Source organism: Odontesthes bonariensis, chromosome 17 (assembly GCF_027942865.1).
Source record: "Odontesthes bonariensis isolate fOdoBon6 chromosome 17, fOdoBon6.hap1, whole genome shotgun sequence".
NCBI lineage: Eukaryota > Metazoa > Chordata > Actinopteri > Atheriniformes > Atherinopsidae > Odontesthes > Odontesthes bonariensis.
The window spans coordinates 18,919,632-18,934,226 of NC_134522.1; the positions used below are offsets into that span (position 1 = coordinate 18,919,632).

General features: G+C 42.3%; 2 protein-coding genes across 2 annotated transcripts; both read left to right on the forward strand.

Annotated features, from left to right (window-relative positions):
* Positions 1-981: 981 nt before the first annotated feature.
* On the forward strand, positions 982-3,074 carry LOC142366701 (actin, alpha cardiac muscle 1-like). The gene is made up of 5 exons (XM_075448656.1): positions 982-1,289; positions 1,370-1,532; positions 1,695-1,902; positions 2,609-2,790; positions 2,874-3,074. Exons 1-5 carry the CDS (start codon positions 1,075-1,077, stop codon positions 3,072-3,074), a joined length of 969 nt encoding a protein of 322 aa, XP_075304771.1. The 5' UTR covers positions 982-1,074.
* A 1,319-nt stretch (positions 3,075-4,393) lies between these two features.
* On the forward strand, positions 4,394-7,594 carry LOC142365903 (gap junction delta-2 protein). Its single transcript, XM_075447655.1, has 2 exons — positions 4,394-4,860; positions 5,573-7,594. The coding sequence occupies exons 1-2, from the start codon at positions 4,790-4,792 to the stop codon at positions 6,414-6,416; spliced, it is 915 nt and encodes a 304-aa protein (XP_075303770.1). The 5' UTR covers positions 4,394-4,789; the 3' UTR covers positions 6,417-7,594.
* Positions 7,595-14,595: the final 7,001 nt, after the last annotated feature.

Below are 14,595 nucleotides of genomic sequence, written 5' to 3' on the forward strand. Positions count from 1 at the left end.
ATAATCCAAATAAACGTAAGATTTGACGGAAAAGAATGCTTTTCTAAATGCGTCGTGGTGAGTCCGGCAGCATGTTGATCATATGCACACCCTAACCTTTGTATTGAATGAAAATGCTACGAGTAGGAGACACAATCTCACTGTTATGAGCAAAATGAGGACATTTTAAATGTTAGATAGCTTATCAACACTCTTTGTTAAAAGAGAAAGTTGAAAGGTGGGCTGAATAAGTCAAACAGCTGCTGACTCCAAGTGTGAGGAACAAGTGCTCTCTCCATTTGTGCTGTCAATCTGCATGAGTCTGCATATATATATACACATATATATGTATATATATATATACATATATATATAAGACTGAATAACTAAAGTGCATATCAGCTTCAGATCCACTGATTGTGCTGGTTACAGCATGTATGCCTATGGTTCTGCTGCACAATGTTATTTACTTTGCTCTTGTTGAAAGAAAAGAGAGGATATTACATTGCTTTTATGTAAAAATGTGAAAGTGTGACTAGAGTAGACCCATAACAGACACGGTGAGTTTTTTTTTCAATAATAATACAGTGATTCATCAGTTGGTAACAGATCAAAGGGAAGCCTGTCATTGTCTCTGTGTCCTCTGTGCATGCATGGGCAGATGTCCGCTCGGGAGTTCCCTCTCCTTGTCAAGCCATTCATGGAGCGGCTGTTGTCAATGGCGCAATAGGCTACCAAATATGGAGAAGGGGTTGCATGCTTGGCCTCATCCCACAGACACTTGTTGGAGTATAAAATGGCTAGACGTGACATTTCGCCACCCCTGGTTTCCACCCTCAAGATCAGGCCCCCGGTGCAGATCTGGTAAGTACACACACGGCTGACCAGCTCTGAGTAAGACCAAACATTGTGGGTTGATTTAAAAAAACTGTACAAAAGACTTTCACACAAACGACATTACCTTCCATGTTTGACTAACTACTTTTTATTTTTCAACCAAAGGATTCCTACGTTGGCGACGAGGCCCAGAGCAAAAGAGGCATCTTGACCCTGAAGTATCCCATCGAGCATGCCATCATCACCAACTGGGACGACATGGAAAAGATCTGGCACCACACATTTTACAACAAATTGCACGTGGCCCCGGAGGAGCATCCCACCCTGCTGACAGAAGCCCCCCTCAACCCAAAGGCCAACAGAGAGAAGATGACTCAGATCATGTTCGAGACTTTCAATGTCCCCGCAATGTATGTTGCCATCCAGGCCGTGCTGTCCTTGTACGCCTCTGGTCGTAACACAGGTATGACTGAGTCCAGAGATGTGTATGAGATTTCCCCCCCCTCAGGAAATACATGAATAAAATGGACAAAAATGTATGATTGACTACAAGTATCGTCTTGGACTCTGGTGATGGTGTGACCCAGAACGTGCCCATCTACGAAGGTTACGCTCTTCCCCACGCCATCATGCGCCTGGACTTGGCTGGACGTGACCTCACAGATTACCTCATGAAGATCCTAACAGAACATGGATATTCCTTTGTCACAACTGGAGTGTAAACTGACAAACTTTGGAGAGTTATGCAGGACTAATTGGTAAATATCTTCATACATGGCACGCTCTCAAACAAGAGGAGGGACAACAATCCACAATAGGCTATATGATAAAGCATAATTTGAAAGTTTCAGACATTTTACTGGGTTTATAGCATCCAGGTCTGTTTCTCTGCAGCTGAGCGGGAGATTGTACGTGACATCAAACAGAAGCTTTGCTACATCGCTCTGGACTTTGAGAACGAGATGGCCACCGCCGCATCCTCATTCTCCCTGGAGAAGAGCTACGAGTTGCCCGATGGCCAGGTCATCACTATCGGCAATGAGCGTTTCCGCTGCCCAGAGACTCTCTTCCAGCCGTCATTCATTGGTGCGTAAAGGCAAACTCAGATATACTAACACATATTTAGTTGCAGGGACTCCGTCATTCACTAAAGACAGTGAATCAACTATAAGACTGAACAATAATCATTCATGAACAGGTTCATATTGATAAAGGTGCTCAAAATGGGTTAGCAACCCTTTATAGATCTTAATCTTTCTTTGAAAAAACCTGATCCTTTTGGAAATACTTTACTATCACTTGTCAGCGGACGTAAAGGCTGTTCTGAGCTCACCTAAAATCAGAGTCGGTGGGATTAGTAAAAACACATAATTTTTAGAGCTGAAAGCTAATTGAATAAGCACCTTATACAAACCAAGGTGTGATTGCCAGGAAGTCTTAGCAGAAAGAATCAATGAACTTCCAATGAGGGTACTTTGTTTAAAGTACAAAACCATAGTAAATCTTTGAATAAATGATTTGTCTGAACCGTTTTTGTTCTTGTTGTCGACTAATTATGATTACACACTGGAGGTCACAGGTCATACACCTCAGGTTTACTTCTCCAGGATGGAAAACCAGGCATGAGTAATCTTAAACAAGGGCTAATAGTTGACGTTTGCTCCACAGAGCAAGCAGCTTTTGTCTGAGCTGTCCATTTCAGCACCTGTTATTATGGCAGCTGACGGCGGTGTCAGATGTGTTCTTTGCTGCTGGGGCAAAACTCACTCAACTGTCCACTGTATTTGCACAGGCATGGAATCCGCTGGCATTCACGAAACCACCTACAACAGCATCATGAAGTGCGACATTGACATCCGTAAGGACCTTTACGCCAACAATGTCCTCTCGGGAGGCACAACTATGTATCCTGGTATCGCTGACCGCATGCAGAAGGAGATCACCGCTCTGGCCCCCAGCACCATGAAGATTAAGGTGACTTGACTTACTTTAAAAAGTTACAGTGATGTTTCTGTCCACAGGTTTTCTACTGCCACACAATGTCTTATTTCGTTTAGCTTATTGCCCCTCCTGAGAGGAAGTACTCTGTATGGATTGGCGGCTCCATCCTCGCCTCTCTGTCCACTTTCCAGCAGATGTGGATCAGCAAACAGGAGTATGATGAGGCTGAGCCACCGGAAGTGTTTCTAAGTTCCAAACCGGTCCCTTCCCCACTCTCTGTTACCTCTTCTTGTCAGTACCAATCACCAATGATATAGCTCAAAAGCAGCAATTAATGTTTTGTTAAAGTCTTTGTTTACACAAGTGCAATTTGTATGTGGTTATGTATAGATTTATAAATAAACAAGTGTTCACCCCATGTATTTCTTTCTTACATACTTTCTTTCCTTCGCCCCTCTCTGTCTCTAGAGCTCTGTCCTTTCCTCCTCACGTGATGGACGAGTAAAGGTTATTGAAGATTTAAATTAGAAAAGATTACAGCGAGAGGAGAGGATCAGTCGCCTCATGAGAAATTAACCTTGCAAAGTTTCATTTAGAGGCAACACCGCTGTCACGTGATCAGTAAGCCTGGGCTGAACAAAACTAATAGTAAGAATGAGAATAAAAGTGATCGATCCTCCAGCCAACTTGCGTGGACATACATGCTAGCTGATGAGACGTTATTAAAGAAGAAATAACGAGTAAGAATCAATTCTGAGACAAAATGCAGCGACTATCAGAGAAGCAAATTGCAAGTAAATTCACAAGTCCATATATTTGTGTTTAAAAGGGCAATCGCATTCATCACCACGCTTCATTAGTGTACACACAATGCAGCGCGATAAGTTGAAATCTCAGAGAGATATACAGGGCGGGGTCACATATTTTGCTTCTATTTTTAAACTTCACCGAGAGAAGCAGACAGGCAGGGCAGGCTGCTTTGTAAAGCGATTAGCAACTCGGATGGCACTTTCACTCTGTCACTGTATCCACAGCGTCATCTTTGCCCGGGGTGGAAACAACAGCTTTTCCATCTGAGCCAGCAGCCTGCGACAACGAGAGGGATACCTCTGGGTGCGCGAGGCTGGTGTCTTCCAGTAAGGAAGACTGGCTCCATTTAGCCTGTAGCCAACACCATGGGTTCCAGATGTAGATCAGATACAACAAAAGGCTTGGTTAGAATCGTACAATATACGGTATATATGTTGCATGTACGTGTCAATAGATCACCGACTTAATAAAAAAAATAAAAATAAAAAAATAAAAAAACAGAAGTCACCTTGTTCCGAGGACATGGTGCATCCACAAGCCCGGCCCCGGAACGAAACATCTAAGTGGCACATGTATGGAACAGCACATTATTATAAGGGATTTATTCCTATCTGAAAACATCGATATGAAAAGAAGCTAAATAAAATATAACATGCATGCTGTAGCGCTCTGGACACAAAAGTTCTCTGAAAGTGCATATTATATCCCAAACTAAAATATTGTAAATCAGAAGCCTTGGCAGTCCTGGCTGCGCTCCACCGACCTGTCCGCGCGTACGTGACGCATGGGAGGGGGGAGACTACTTAAAGGCGGATTAACGCTGGCAAGACATAAAATCCAACCTGCCTCCATCCAGACGCAGCGCGCAGCACATCAACCTGATCTGAAGATCGAAAATAGGAGGGCTTACAGTAATCAGCCCTCAGACTCTCATGACAAGGAACAGTGTGGCAACGTTGGGGGAGCGCTCGGCAGGCACAGCAGGACGCTTACTGGCGCTGCGCTTTCAGCACATAACCAACCAGATAACGCGCAGCAAGACAGGGGGAAACGGGGACGGTAAAAGCATCCCGTGACGGATGCGTTTTTTAGCAAATTTCGGACGTCTTGGAGCCCGACAACAACCAAATACAGAGTGAAGTCGGACAGGAAATAAAGCGCTTTTTTTGAAGGGATTTGAACAGAGTACCGTTGTTTCCTCGTCTTCTCCGGATGATCAGAAATGGGGGAATGGACTATACTAGAGAGGCTCCTGGAGGCTGCTGTCCAGCAGCACTCTACTATGATAGGAAGGTAAGATGATCAACAAAAACCAAGAACAACCGAAGAAACGCAGCAGCCTCCAGGATCGTCTTTAGCATGGTTCCCAGCCCCCCGTTTCTGTGTTGTGCCTCCAGGATCTTCTGTAGCATGGTGCCCAGTCCTTCGTGTCTGTGTTGTGGATTTTTCGCTGTCTTGTATCCCAGATTGTATTTTTTGTCCTCCTCCTGAACGAGACGGCTAAGTAGATCAGAACACAGCTGTCTTTTAGGAACCTGGGATGGTGCTGCAAAGTCAACAAAACCTAAATGAAAATTCATGTGTCGTTTCATGTATTCATTCTTCCATTTTCCATTTGATAAATATTGGTGAGTGTGAGTGGTGGTTGTGCACTCGGAGGGTGGCAGGAAGGAGATTGAGCGAGAGTCGGCGTTATCGCCTCATTCCATTAACATGCTCAAACAGGTATAAAGCAACGCCGATTGTCGACGTGTCATAATCATTAACTCACAAAACACAACCTTCACAGGTAGACCGACATACACATAAAAGAGGTGCAGTGTGAGAAGCACCATCTAAAGGAGCGCTCTGTTTCAGCACTGGACAGCTCCCTAAATTAACACGCCAGATTTGGACTCTACGCGCTCCGGCCACCGAGGAGGCGCACAACTCAACCACACCTACAGTACACACATATATACTTACATATATTTTCACATTGTTTGTTTGTTTGCTTGCTTTTTAGGATCCTACTAACAGTGGTGGTCATCTTCCGGATTCTAATCGTAGCAATAGTTGGAGAGACTGTCTATGATGACGAACAAACCATGTTTGTTTGTAACACCTTACAACCGGGCTGCAACCAGGCGTGCTACGACAAGGCATTTCCCATTTCACACATTAGATATTGGGTTTTTCAAATCATCATGGTGTGCACCCCGAGTCTTTGTTTCATCACATACTCGGTGCATCAGTCGGCCAAGCAGAAGGAGCGGCGATTCTCAACAGTCTATCTGACACTAGATAAGGATCAAGATTCTCTGAAGCGAGACGAGAGCAAAAAGATAAAGAACACCATCATCAATGGAGTACTTCAAAACACAGAAAACTCAACCAAAGAAGCCGAGCCAGACTGCTTAGAGGTGAAAGAGATCCCTAATTCGGCCATGAGAACTACAAAGTCCAAAATGAGGCGACAAGAGGGCATCTCCAGGTTTTACATCATCCAGGTGGTTTTCAGAAACGCGCTGGAAATAGGCTTTTTGGTGGGTCAGTATTTCTTGTATGGATTCAACGTCCCGTCCGTGTACGAATGTGATCGCTACCCCTGCATAAAAGATGTCGAGTGCTACGTCTCCAGACCCACTGAGAAGACAGTGTTCCTGGTGTTCATGTTCGCGGTCAGTGGGTTTTGTGTGGTGTTGAACCTGGCAGAACTCAATCATTTGGGCTGGAGGAAAATCAAAACGGCTGTGCGAGGTGTGCAAGCTCGGCGAAAGTCCATTTACGAAATCAGAAATAAGGACTTGCCAAGGATGAGTGTTCCTAATTTCGGCCGCACTCAGTCCAGTGACTCTGCGTATGTGTAACACATGGTGAGGAAGCAGTGAAAACGTGTAAAAATCAGGATGGACATGACGGACAGCTCCGCACGCCTAATTCGTCTCATGACTAAAAGAGTGGGCAGATTTTGTTGATTTCTTTTTGATTTCTTTTATGGACTTCATGGCAAGCGTGGGTTACACGTTTGCTTACTTATTTATTATTGCACTGATGCAACTTTTTAGTAACGTTTATACTCTGTAAGATGCTAAATGGAGACCATGATAACGTGTTCACAGATTTACTCTTTGTGGGCTGTTCTGCTGTACTTGAAGAGAGTAAATGCAAAACGAATTGCACTATGAGGTGAACACTGGAGAGCCTGATCTTATCCAAATGTGCTACTGACCTGACGGTGTTTTTAAAAGACATTTTTCTTTCCACCTATTTTTCTGGCACCAACTTCATTAAATGGCACAATTCAAAGGAAAAAAAAAATCTACCATCTAGATTTATATATGCATAGATATATAAATCACTATGGTTCGGTAGTTGAAATACATCAGCTTGATTCATGTTTTTTCTAATTTTATTCTTTTTTTTTTGTTGCCTGTGTTGCACCACTGACCTTAACGTATGTAACCATTCCATTGCTTATTAGCTAACTCGCAAAACAGTAACTGGTGAATTTGCTGCAAACGCTAACGTCTGTGACTTCCTTAATTTATGACACACCAAAGCGCCCACTGCTTTTATTTGTGAAGTGTTTTCTTGCTTTTGTGTAATCAAGTGCCATACTTGTACATAAACATAAAATATATATAAATATGTATACATATGAATATATAAATATATGATAATAATAATCATGAAAGCTGATTCCCTGCTTGGATTATGCTTAATACCGATCGATTTTTTTATTTGCTCTAAATGTATTTGTTGTGATTTAAATTAAGAAATTAAGATATACAGTTTTCTCTGCTTTATTTTGCAACTGACTGGAAAAAGAAATGAAATGCAAGTCTTTTTTCTTTTTATATACAAAACTCTACCCAATCAAAGCTGATCCAAACTGAAAAAAATAGCACAAATTGACATTTTTAATCAAGGAATGGGCAATAGAAATCTGCTCTGGTGCTACAGTTTTTCATAGAATGGTTTTAAATGTAACCTTAACAAACCAGAAAAAAAGGAAACATCTTTTTTTTTTCTGTGGAAAATAAAAGTGGGATTCATGTACACCAGAAACGTGTGAGTTGCGGTACTTTGTGTGCTTTACTGGAGCTTCTTTTCTCACACAGACATCCAGTGGAAGTTTTGCTTTGCTGCAGTGAAGATGTTAGCCACACCCACTACTGCAGGACACACCTTGTACAGGATCTCACCACTCTGCAATGTGTTGCAATACTGATGCTGCTTTCATGAGGCACATCAATACCTATCCTCCATAACAGGCCTAAGGGAACTTTTAGTCTATATGGCATGCATCAAATCAGACACTGGCCCAAGCCTATATAGCTGTACATTCAGAGGGCTTTGGGATGAACTTTATGTGTGACTGTAGCTGGACTCTGCAGGGAAGGCAGAAAGTTGATCATGATTCTGAGCATAGAAGGAGCTGCCCTTTCTGGCGCTCCGCTCATTCCTTCTTCTCTTATTTAAGAAAGGAAGCAGCCTGAACGGAGGAGAAGGTTGTGTTCCCCTCCGTGAAGGTCAGAGTGAAAACAACACATGGGGAGAGGAAATGTTTAACTAAATGACAACAATAGGGAGCGAAAGTGTGAAGGAAATATAGACACATAGGGATGAGATGAAAAATGTGAGTCTGACCATTGTAGGTGATCTGGGAAGGGCTGCTCTCCTCTTTCAAGGATGAGTCTGCAAAGTTGGGAGAAATCGAAGAGCAACAGCACCTGCGCATCCGTCTCCAACTCTGTGGGGACTTGAGATTTTGTTGTGAACTTGAAAAAAGAAAATCAGAAGAAAGGAGAGCTATTTATCAACTTCACTCTGATACAGTGATCTTCACAGCATTTTTCTCCCTCCTTTTTTCTGCATTCTGTTACTCATTAAGTACCCTTCCACAGAATAGTGTTTTTATCCGCACATAGAAATGTTGCATTATGAAGCAAACGCCACCAAATAACAGGAACATATTTGACAAAATTATGTTGTTTCTGCCTAACTTTCACGGTAGGGTGTTTAAAAAAGGTTTTTATGATACAACATATTTTTCTGTTTTCTTGCAGCATTCAACCTGGTTGCAAAAATCATCAAAGTAGTAAAATTATTGGGGTATGATAGAATGCAATTATGCATGCTGTCATGCATTTCTATCATGTGCGTGCTGCAGGACTAAGCAGAGACAACACTATACATGTATGTTGAGAGCTTATGGCGAGCAGTGTGACAAATAACCATGATAGTTTTGGCAATACAGTGTAGGTGTACCGTATAGCAATCCAGTAATCTCAAGCACTTGTGCTTTAACTTTATCTGTTGGCCTTGGCCAGCTTCATAACTGCAGAATAACCCAACAGAGTTGAAAGTAAGATATTTCTACAGTACAAGGCAAAAAACTGCAATAGCGCCTCCCAGTTTGTGTCACTTCAGGTGAAGGAGGGGGTGTTTAGAGGAATATCATGTGAGTCACAAAGAAACACCAGAACATTAAAGGAGAGGTCTTCCCTGACTGTGTGCTGTGGGAGAGAAATTCACATAGCTGATAAACACATAGCTTTATCATGAGCAATGTGGGCCTCCATAGTGTAACACTCTACAATGTCCACTCTGATTAAAGGCTGGAGGAAAAAATATGTGCACATGCTCAGACCTCATGGAAATCAGATAATATAAATATCTAAAAAAAAAGGATTGTCATATCACACTTTAAGATTGAATCTAGAGAAGAATAGGTTTGAATGTATATATATTTCATAGAATGTATCTGAGTTTAAATGCAGAAAAGCAGAGAGATAATCATACTCAAGACACAGAGGCTCTTAAAGGAGCACAAACATATCAGTAAGTAAATCTTACTTAGATATTCAGGACACAAAGGCACTAATAATAAAGGTTTCATGTCAAATTTCATACAGGTTATTTTCTGGTCACCAGGTATGCTGCTCCAGATGCTGAGAGAACTAAAACCAAAAGTAGGATTAGTAGCATTGAAATCTAAAGATGTGTAGCTGAAGCTGAAGGTGGCTGAAGCAGCAAAATGTGCTGCATTTTACTTGCACTGAAAAAGACCAGTAAAAAATGTGAAATGAAAATGGATTACATCTGCATTCTTGCTTTATTTGTAAATGTTTTCTGAATTTCACATTTACCATTGCAATATTCTATGTTTGAAGCAACGACTACAACATTTTCCTTTTGCTCCAATGTGGCTCCAGGCATAGGCGCCGATCCTGTGGTTGCTCAGGTGCTCGAGAACCCACTGAAAAGGTTGAGCACCCACTGGGGGATAACCATAAAAAAAAAAAAAAAATCTTTAAAATGAATTGCACCTATCTGAATCACATTATCCAATGAAAAGTATTACAGCTCTTTTTGTGAGCATAGTCACGTTGCTTAGTAACAGCCAATAGCCGATATCATTGGCTAACGGTTAGCCAATGATAAGCAACGGTCCATCGCTTGAAGTATGGTCGCTTATCAAAGGATAAAAATGGATAAATTTGTTTTTAAAAAACCAAAAGAAATCACGTCTACCACCAATTTTTCACCAGCGACATTCAGTGGGGTCACATGGCACTGTAAAAATCGGATTAAGGGCTAAATTACAATAAAACTGAGTTATTAAATTCATGTATACACCTTAATCTGACAAGAAACTGAATCAAACCGGGTTACTAGCGGTCGGATTAAGACCCCGAGATAACTCGGTTGAAAGTCACACAAAACATGCTTGTAGACGGTGAAGCAGGTGTTGAATCGAACTTTGCATTCTGCGCATACTCAAGATTTTCCCCCGGGATCGTGAACCGAAAGTCAAAGGAGACGATATTACTGTTGTTGTCGCCGCCGTCGGAAAGAAACAAAGAACGCGATGGAGAATGGGCCGTTGTGCATCGCGTTTTTGAGCAATAAGCATGCTCATCACTAACAAAAATGTAGAGGGACACAGCTTCATCTTGCTGTTCGTTCGCCATCTTTCTCAAATGCCTGAGTTTGTTGTTGTTGTTGGTGGTGAAGCGGTCAACCGGAAGTGGCTCTATTAGCAATAGTTGAAATGGGTACAGCGCCACCTATTGTACATGACATGCTTTGTGCCAATGATTCGATTCATTCACCGCAATATATATAAGGATAATTACCCTTGTTCAAATAAGGAGCATAATCCAACTACAGCTATGATCGAATTAATCTCATAATGTAACCCCACTGACTGACAGCAGCAAGGGTCAGCAGGGAAGAAAGTACCAGGCTGGCTGGAAAGCTAAATTCCCGTGTACTCTCTATGATACTCAGTTTAATCTTAGAAATATAACTTTTGGCCTGAATTCAGTTTTCCCTCTATTGATGTAAACGAGGTGAAGTGAGGAGAGAGAGACGGGCGGCGGCTCCTTCCCGACCCAGGACCTTCTCTCTCCCTCTGACCCGCCGTAATAGAACAGCACCCTCTCGGTGTTCCGAGTCCATGGGCACCCATGGGCAAAAATATAAATCGGCGCCTATGTACGAGACTGTCTGTTAAAATTCACTGGTGAATGAATGTCAGTAGGTGGGAAATGTAGTGTATATCATTCATATTGCATGTAGGCACACACTAATGTGTAAAACGACATTTTTAACTGAATTTGTAAAAACATTTTTACATTTCCCCTCTTCTTATCAGGGAGGGCGGTGCCCCAGCGCCCCCTGTGGGTGGCCGCTACTGGTAGGCTGCGGGAGGGGGAGGGGGTCTATGTCCACATCCCTACATTTCCATTTCCATTGTAATGTGGAGTGTGGTCAGAGTGAGCAGCCACATCCAAGAAATATTCAGTCAGATGTGAGTTGTAGCAGATCAGCAGGAACAGCTAAGAACAGGATGAGAGGAAGAAGCTCTCAGCACCATCCCCTCATTAAATTACTTTCAGTAAATTTCCAAACTGATCTGCATCGAATGTGAAGTTACAGTCCTGGGGCCAGAGCCGTCTCTTTTTACTGAGACGGCTTCAATGTCTGTAGTGAAATGATATGCATGTTTTATCACACTACCATTGAAAGTGCACTGTTCTATGCTGTTGTTTGCTGGGGGAGTTGCACGACAGACAAAAACTGTAGGTGCCTGGACAAACTGGTTAAAAAGGCTGGTTCTGTTGTAGGCAGAAGGCTAGACTGTCTCAGTGCTGTGGTGGAGCAACGGATGAGGAGGAAATTGTATTCTGTTTTGGAGAATAATAAACATCCTCTCCACAGCGTTTGAATTTCCCCCATTGGGGGATGAATAAAGTGTTTATCTATTCTATTCTATTCTATTCTATTCTATTCTATGATCGAGCAACAGAGGTAACATGATCTTTAAAGGTTAGTTGGTCATCAATCATGACACCCAAGTTTCTAGCTACCTTTGTTGGAGCAAGAGATAGGGATTCAGTTTGGATGCAGATGCTGCGGTTTATGGTTGGTTTGGCTGGAAAGACAAGCAGTTAAGTTTTAGAGAGGTTTAGTTGGAGGTGATGGGCTTTCATCCATTTCGATATGTCAGAGAGACAGTTTGAGATTCGTGCTGGGTATCGTCAGGATAACATTGGTATGAGAAGCCATTTGATTGGATGATCTGGTCCAGTGAGGTGGTGTATATGGCAAAGAGAAGAGGTCCCAGTACTGAGCCTTGGGGGACCCCTGTGGCAAGATGGTGTGCTGCAGAGGTGTGACCAAGCCAGGAAACTTTGAATGACTGACCAGTGAGGTATGATTCAAACCAGGAGTGTGCTCTCCCTGTGATGCCCATGCTAGAGAGTATGGACAAAAGGATAGAATGGCTGACAGTGTCAAACGCAGGATAAGTACTGATGATTTAGCTGTCGCTCTTGCTTCTTTTAAGGCTTCTGTCACAGTCAACAGAGCCGTTTCAGTGGAGTGTCCACTTTTAAACCCAGATTGTTTTGGATCAAGGAGGTTGTGTTGTGCGAGGTAATCAGTGACCTGCTTAAAGACTGCCCTTTCAATGGTCTTAGACAGAAACGGTAGAGACCGGCCGATCGTGCTCCACATGAGTTAGAGGGAGGGAAGGTTTCTTGAGCAGCGGTGTAACCCGAGCTTGTTTGAATGTGGTAGGAAATGTGCCTGATGTCAGTGAAGCATTAATCACATGTGTGACCACTGCAGTTACAGTAGGAGCGATGGATTGGAATAGATCAGTGGGAACAGGGTCCAGCGGGCATGTAGTAGGAACGCTACATGTGAGAAGTTTAGACACGCAGCCCTCAGTGAGAGGGGTGAATGAAGAAAATGATGCAGTAGGACTTCTCCATGCCGATTTTGATTTTGGAAAATCTTTGTATGTGATTCTTTTGTAACCCCCCCGTGGACAAAAATATAAATCGGCGCCTTTGGCTCCAGGTGCGACTCTGTGTCTCACACTCACACACACACTTACACAAAATATCTTTAATCATTTGGAGTTGGAGTTATGATAGAATCCTAAGCAAAGAGTGCATTCTTTTTTGTGGTAAACCAAGACTGTCATGAAAGATGAAGCTACAACACTGAAACCTTTATTATCAACCTGATAGTAATCATTTGTATTTATTTGAAAATTCATCTTGAAACATGATCAGATATTGAATTATTCCACCTTAATAAAGAAAACATTATCCGGAAATATATAGATGTCTCCTAATACCATTCTTACATGCTGTTAATACATCCCAGTGTTGGGCAAAACCTTGTGAACTCCATATGAAGAGAGACATAAGCACACACAGGTTTGAGTTTGCTATTTTAATTGAGCATCTGCTAATGGGAATCGTTACAAAAACAATTACTGTAAACATTGCTGATTTCTGACAATCTGTCTTTATATTAAGCTGATTTAGTCAGGTGGTGGCCCACTATGATGACTCAAAAAGCACACTGCAGAATGCTCAAAGGGGTAAGGGAGGAAAAAAAAGGATCAGACAGTTTGCTTGCTGCTAAAAACATCACTGCTTACCTGAAGTTTACCGAGAGAAACCTTGAGACTTTGCTTCGCTCCATAGAAAATGTTTTGTGGACTGATTCAGCTGAGGTTATGAAATATAATCTCACTGGTGAGGAATGGTGGAGCGTGCATAATGATTTACAGTTGCTACGCTGCCTCTGGACCTGGACTGCTTGCCATCATCATGGGGGATATAAATTCCAAAGTTTCTCAACAGGATATCGTTGGGTTGGCTGTCTCACGGAAGTTGGGTGATGCAGCAGGGCAAGGGCCATAAGCATGAAAATAAATCTTCCACAAAAAGGCTTCGAAGTCCAGACCTTACTCTCACAGAGATGGGTTGGAGTGACCTCAGAGAGTTGTTCACATCAGACATCTGATAATATGGGTAAGTAGTGAGGGAAAGAAACCAGTGATATTTGTAAGTTGCTTTTGATAAAAGCATCTACCAAATGTATTAACATAAACATTTATAGAAACCGCTTTTCTGGTGGAAGATGCAGTAGTTGAAAATAGTCTAATTTACAACCAAATCCGTCTGTATACTAGTATCTGTTCATCTCTTTCTTTGTATTTTTGTAGAATGGCAATTACTCCTCAGCCACAATACCTTTTAAAAACTTTTTTGGTCCCCGTTATGCCTCAAACATATCTAACGACTCAGGTCATGGTACCCTGGGCGTGCTCTCATGTGTAGCACTGAGATGTTGGCAGTGCATCATTTCGGTATCATGTTTTGCATGTTGGGCTCATGCTTGGTCCATAGCATACTGTGAGGGCATGATCAGAATACTAGTTTGAGGAGTTTGAAGGCCCAGTCAACATCACAAGCTCTGTCTTGTTGTCCTTGAGCAGTTTTTGTGGGGTCCAAGCAAAATATGCTATTGGGAGAGATTCATTCGCAACAAAGTTCAGGTGGATAACGTCCATATGGATACAAGCACTATGTTTCCCACAGAAAATTGACCCACAAGTAGATTGGTGTTATTCACTTCACTTGTTAGTGGTTTTAATGTTACGTCTGTCATGGTGTATGTCCTCTTTGAAACCCCCTTTTTAAATTTATATCCAATTTAAACAATGCACTTCTG

Coding starts and splice junctions, on each gene's coding strand:
- LOC142365903 (XM_075447655.1), top strand. CDS start 4,790: ATGGGGGAATGGACTATACTAGAGAGGCTCCTGGAGGCTGCTGTCCAG. Junction 4,861..5,572: donor CACTCTACTATGATAGGAAG/GTAAGATGATCA, acceptor CTTGCTTTTTAG/GATCCTACTAACAGTGGTGG.
- LOC142366701 (XM_075448656.1), top strand. CDS start 1,075: ATGGAAAAGATCTGGCACCACACATTTTACAACAAATTGCACGTGGCC. Junction 1,290..1,369: donor CGTAACACAGGTATGACTGA/GTCCAGAGATGT, acceptor ATTGACTACAAG/TATCGTCTTGGACTCTGGTG. Junction 2,791..2,873: donor CCAGCACCATGAAGATTAAG/GTGACTTGACTT, acceptor TATTTCGTTTAG/CTTATTGCCCCTCCTGAGAG.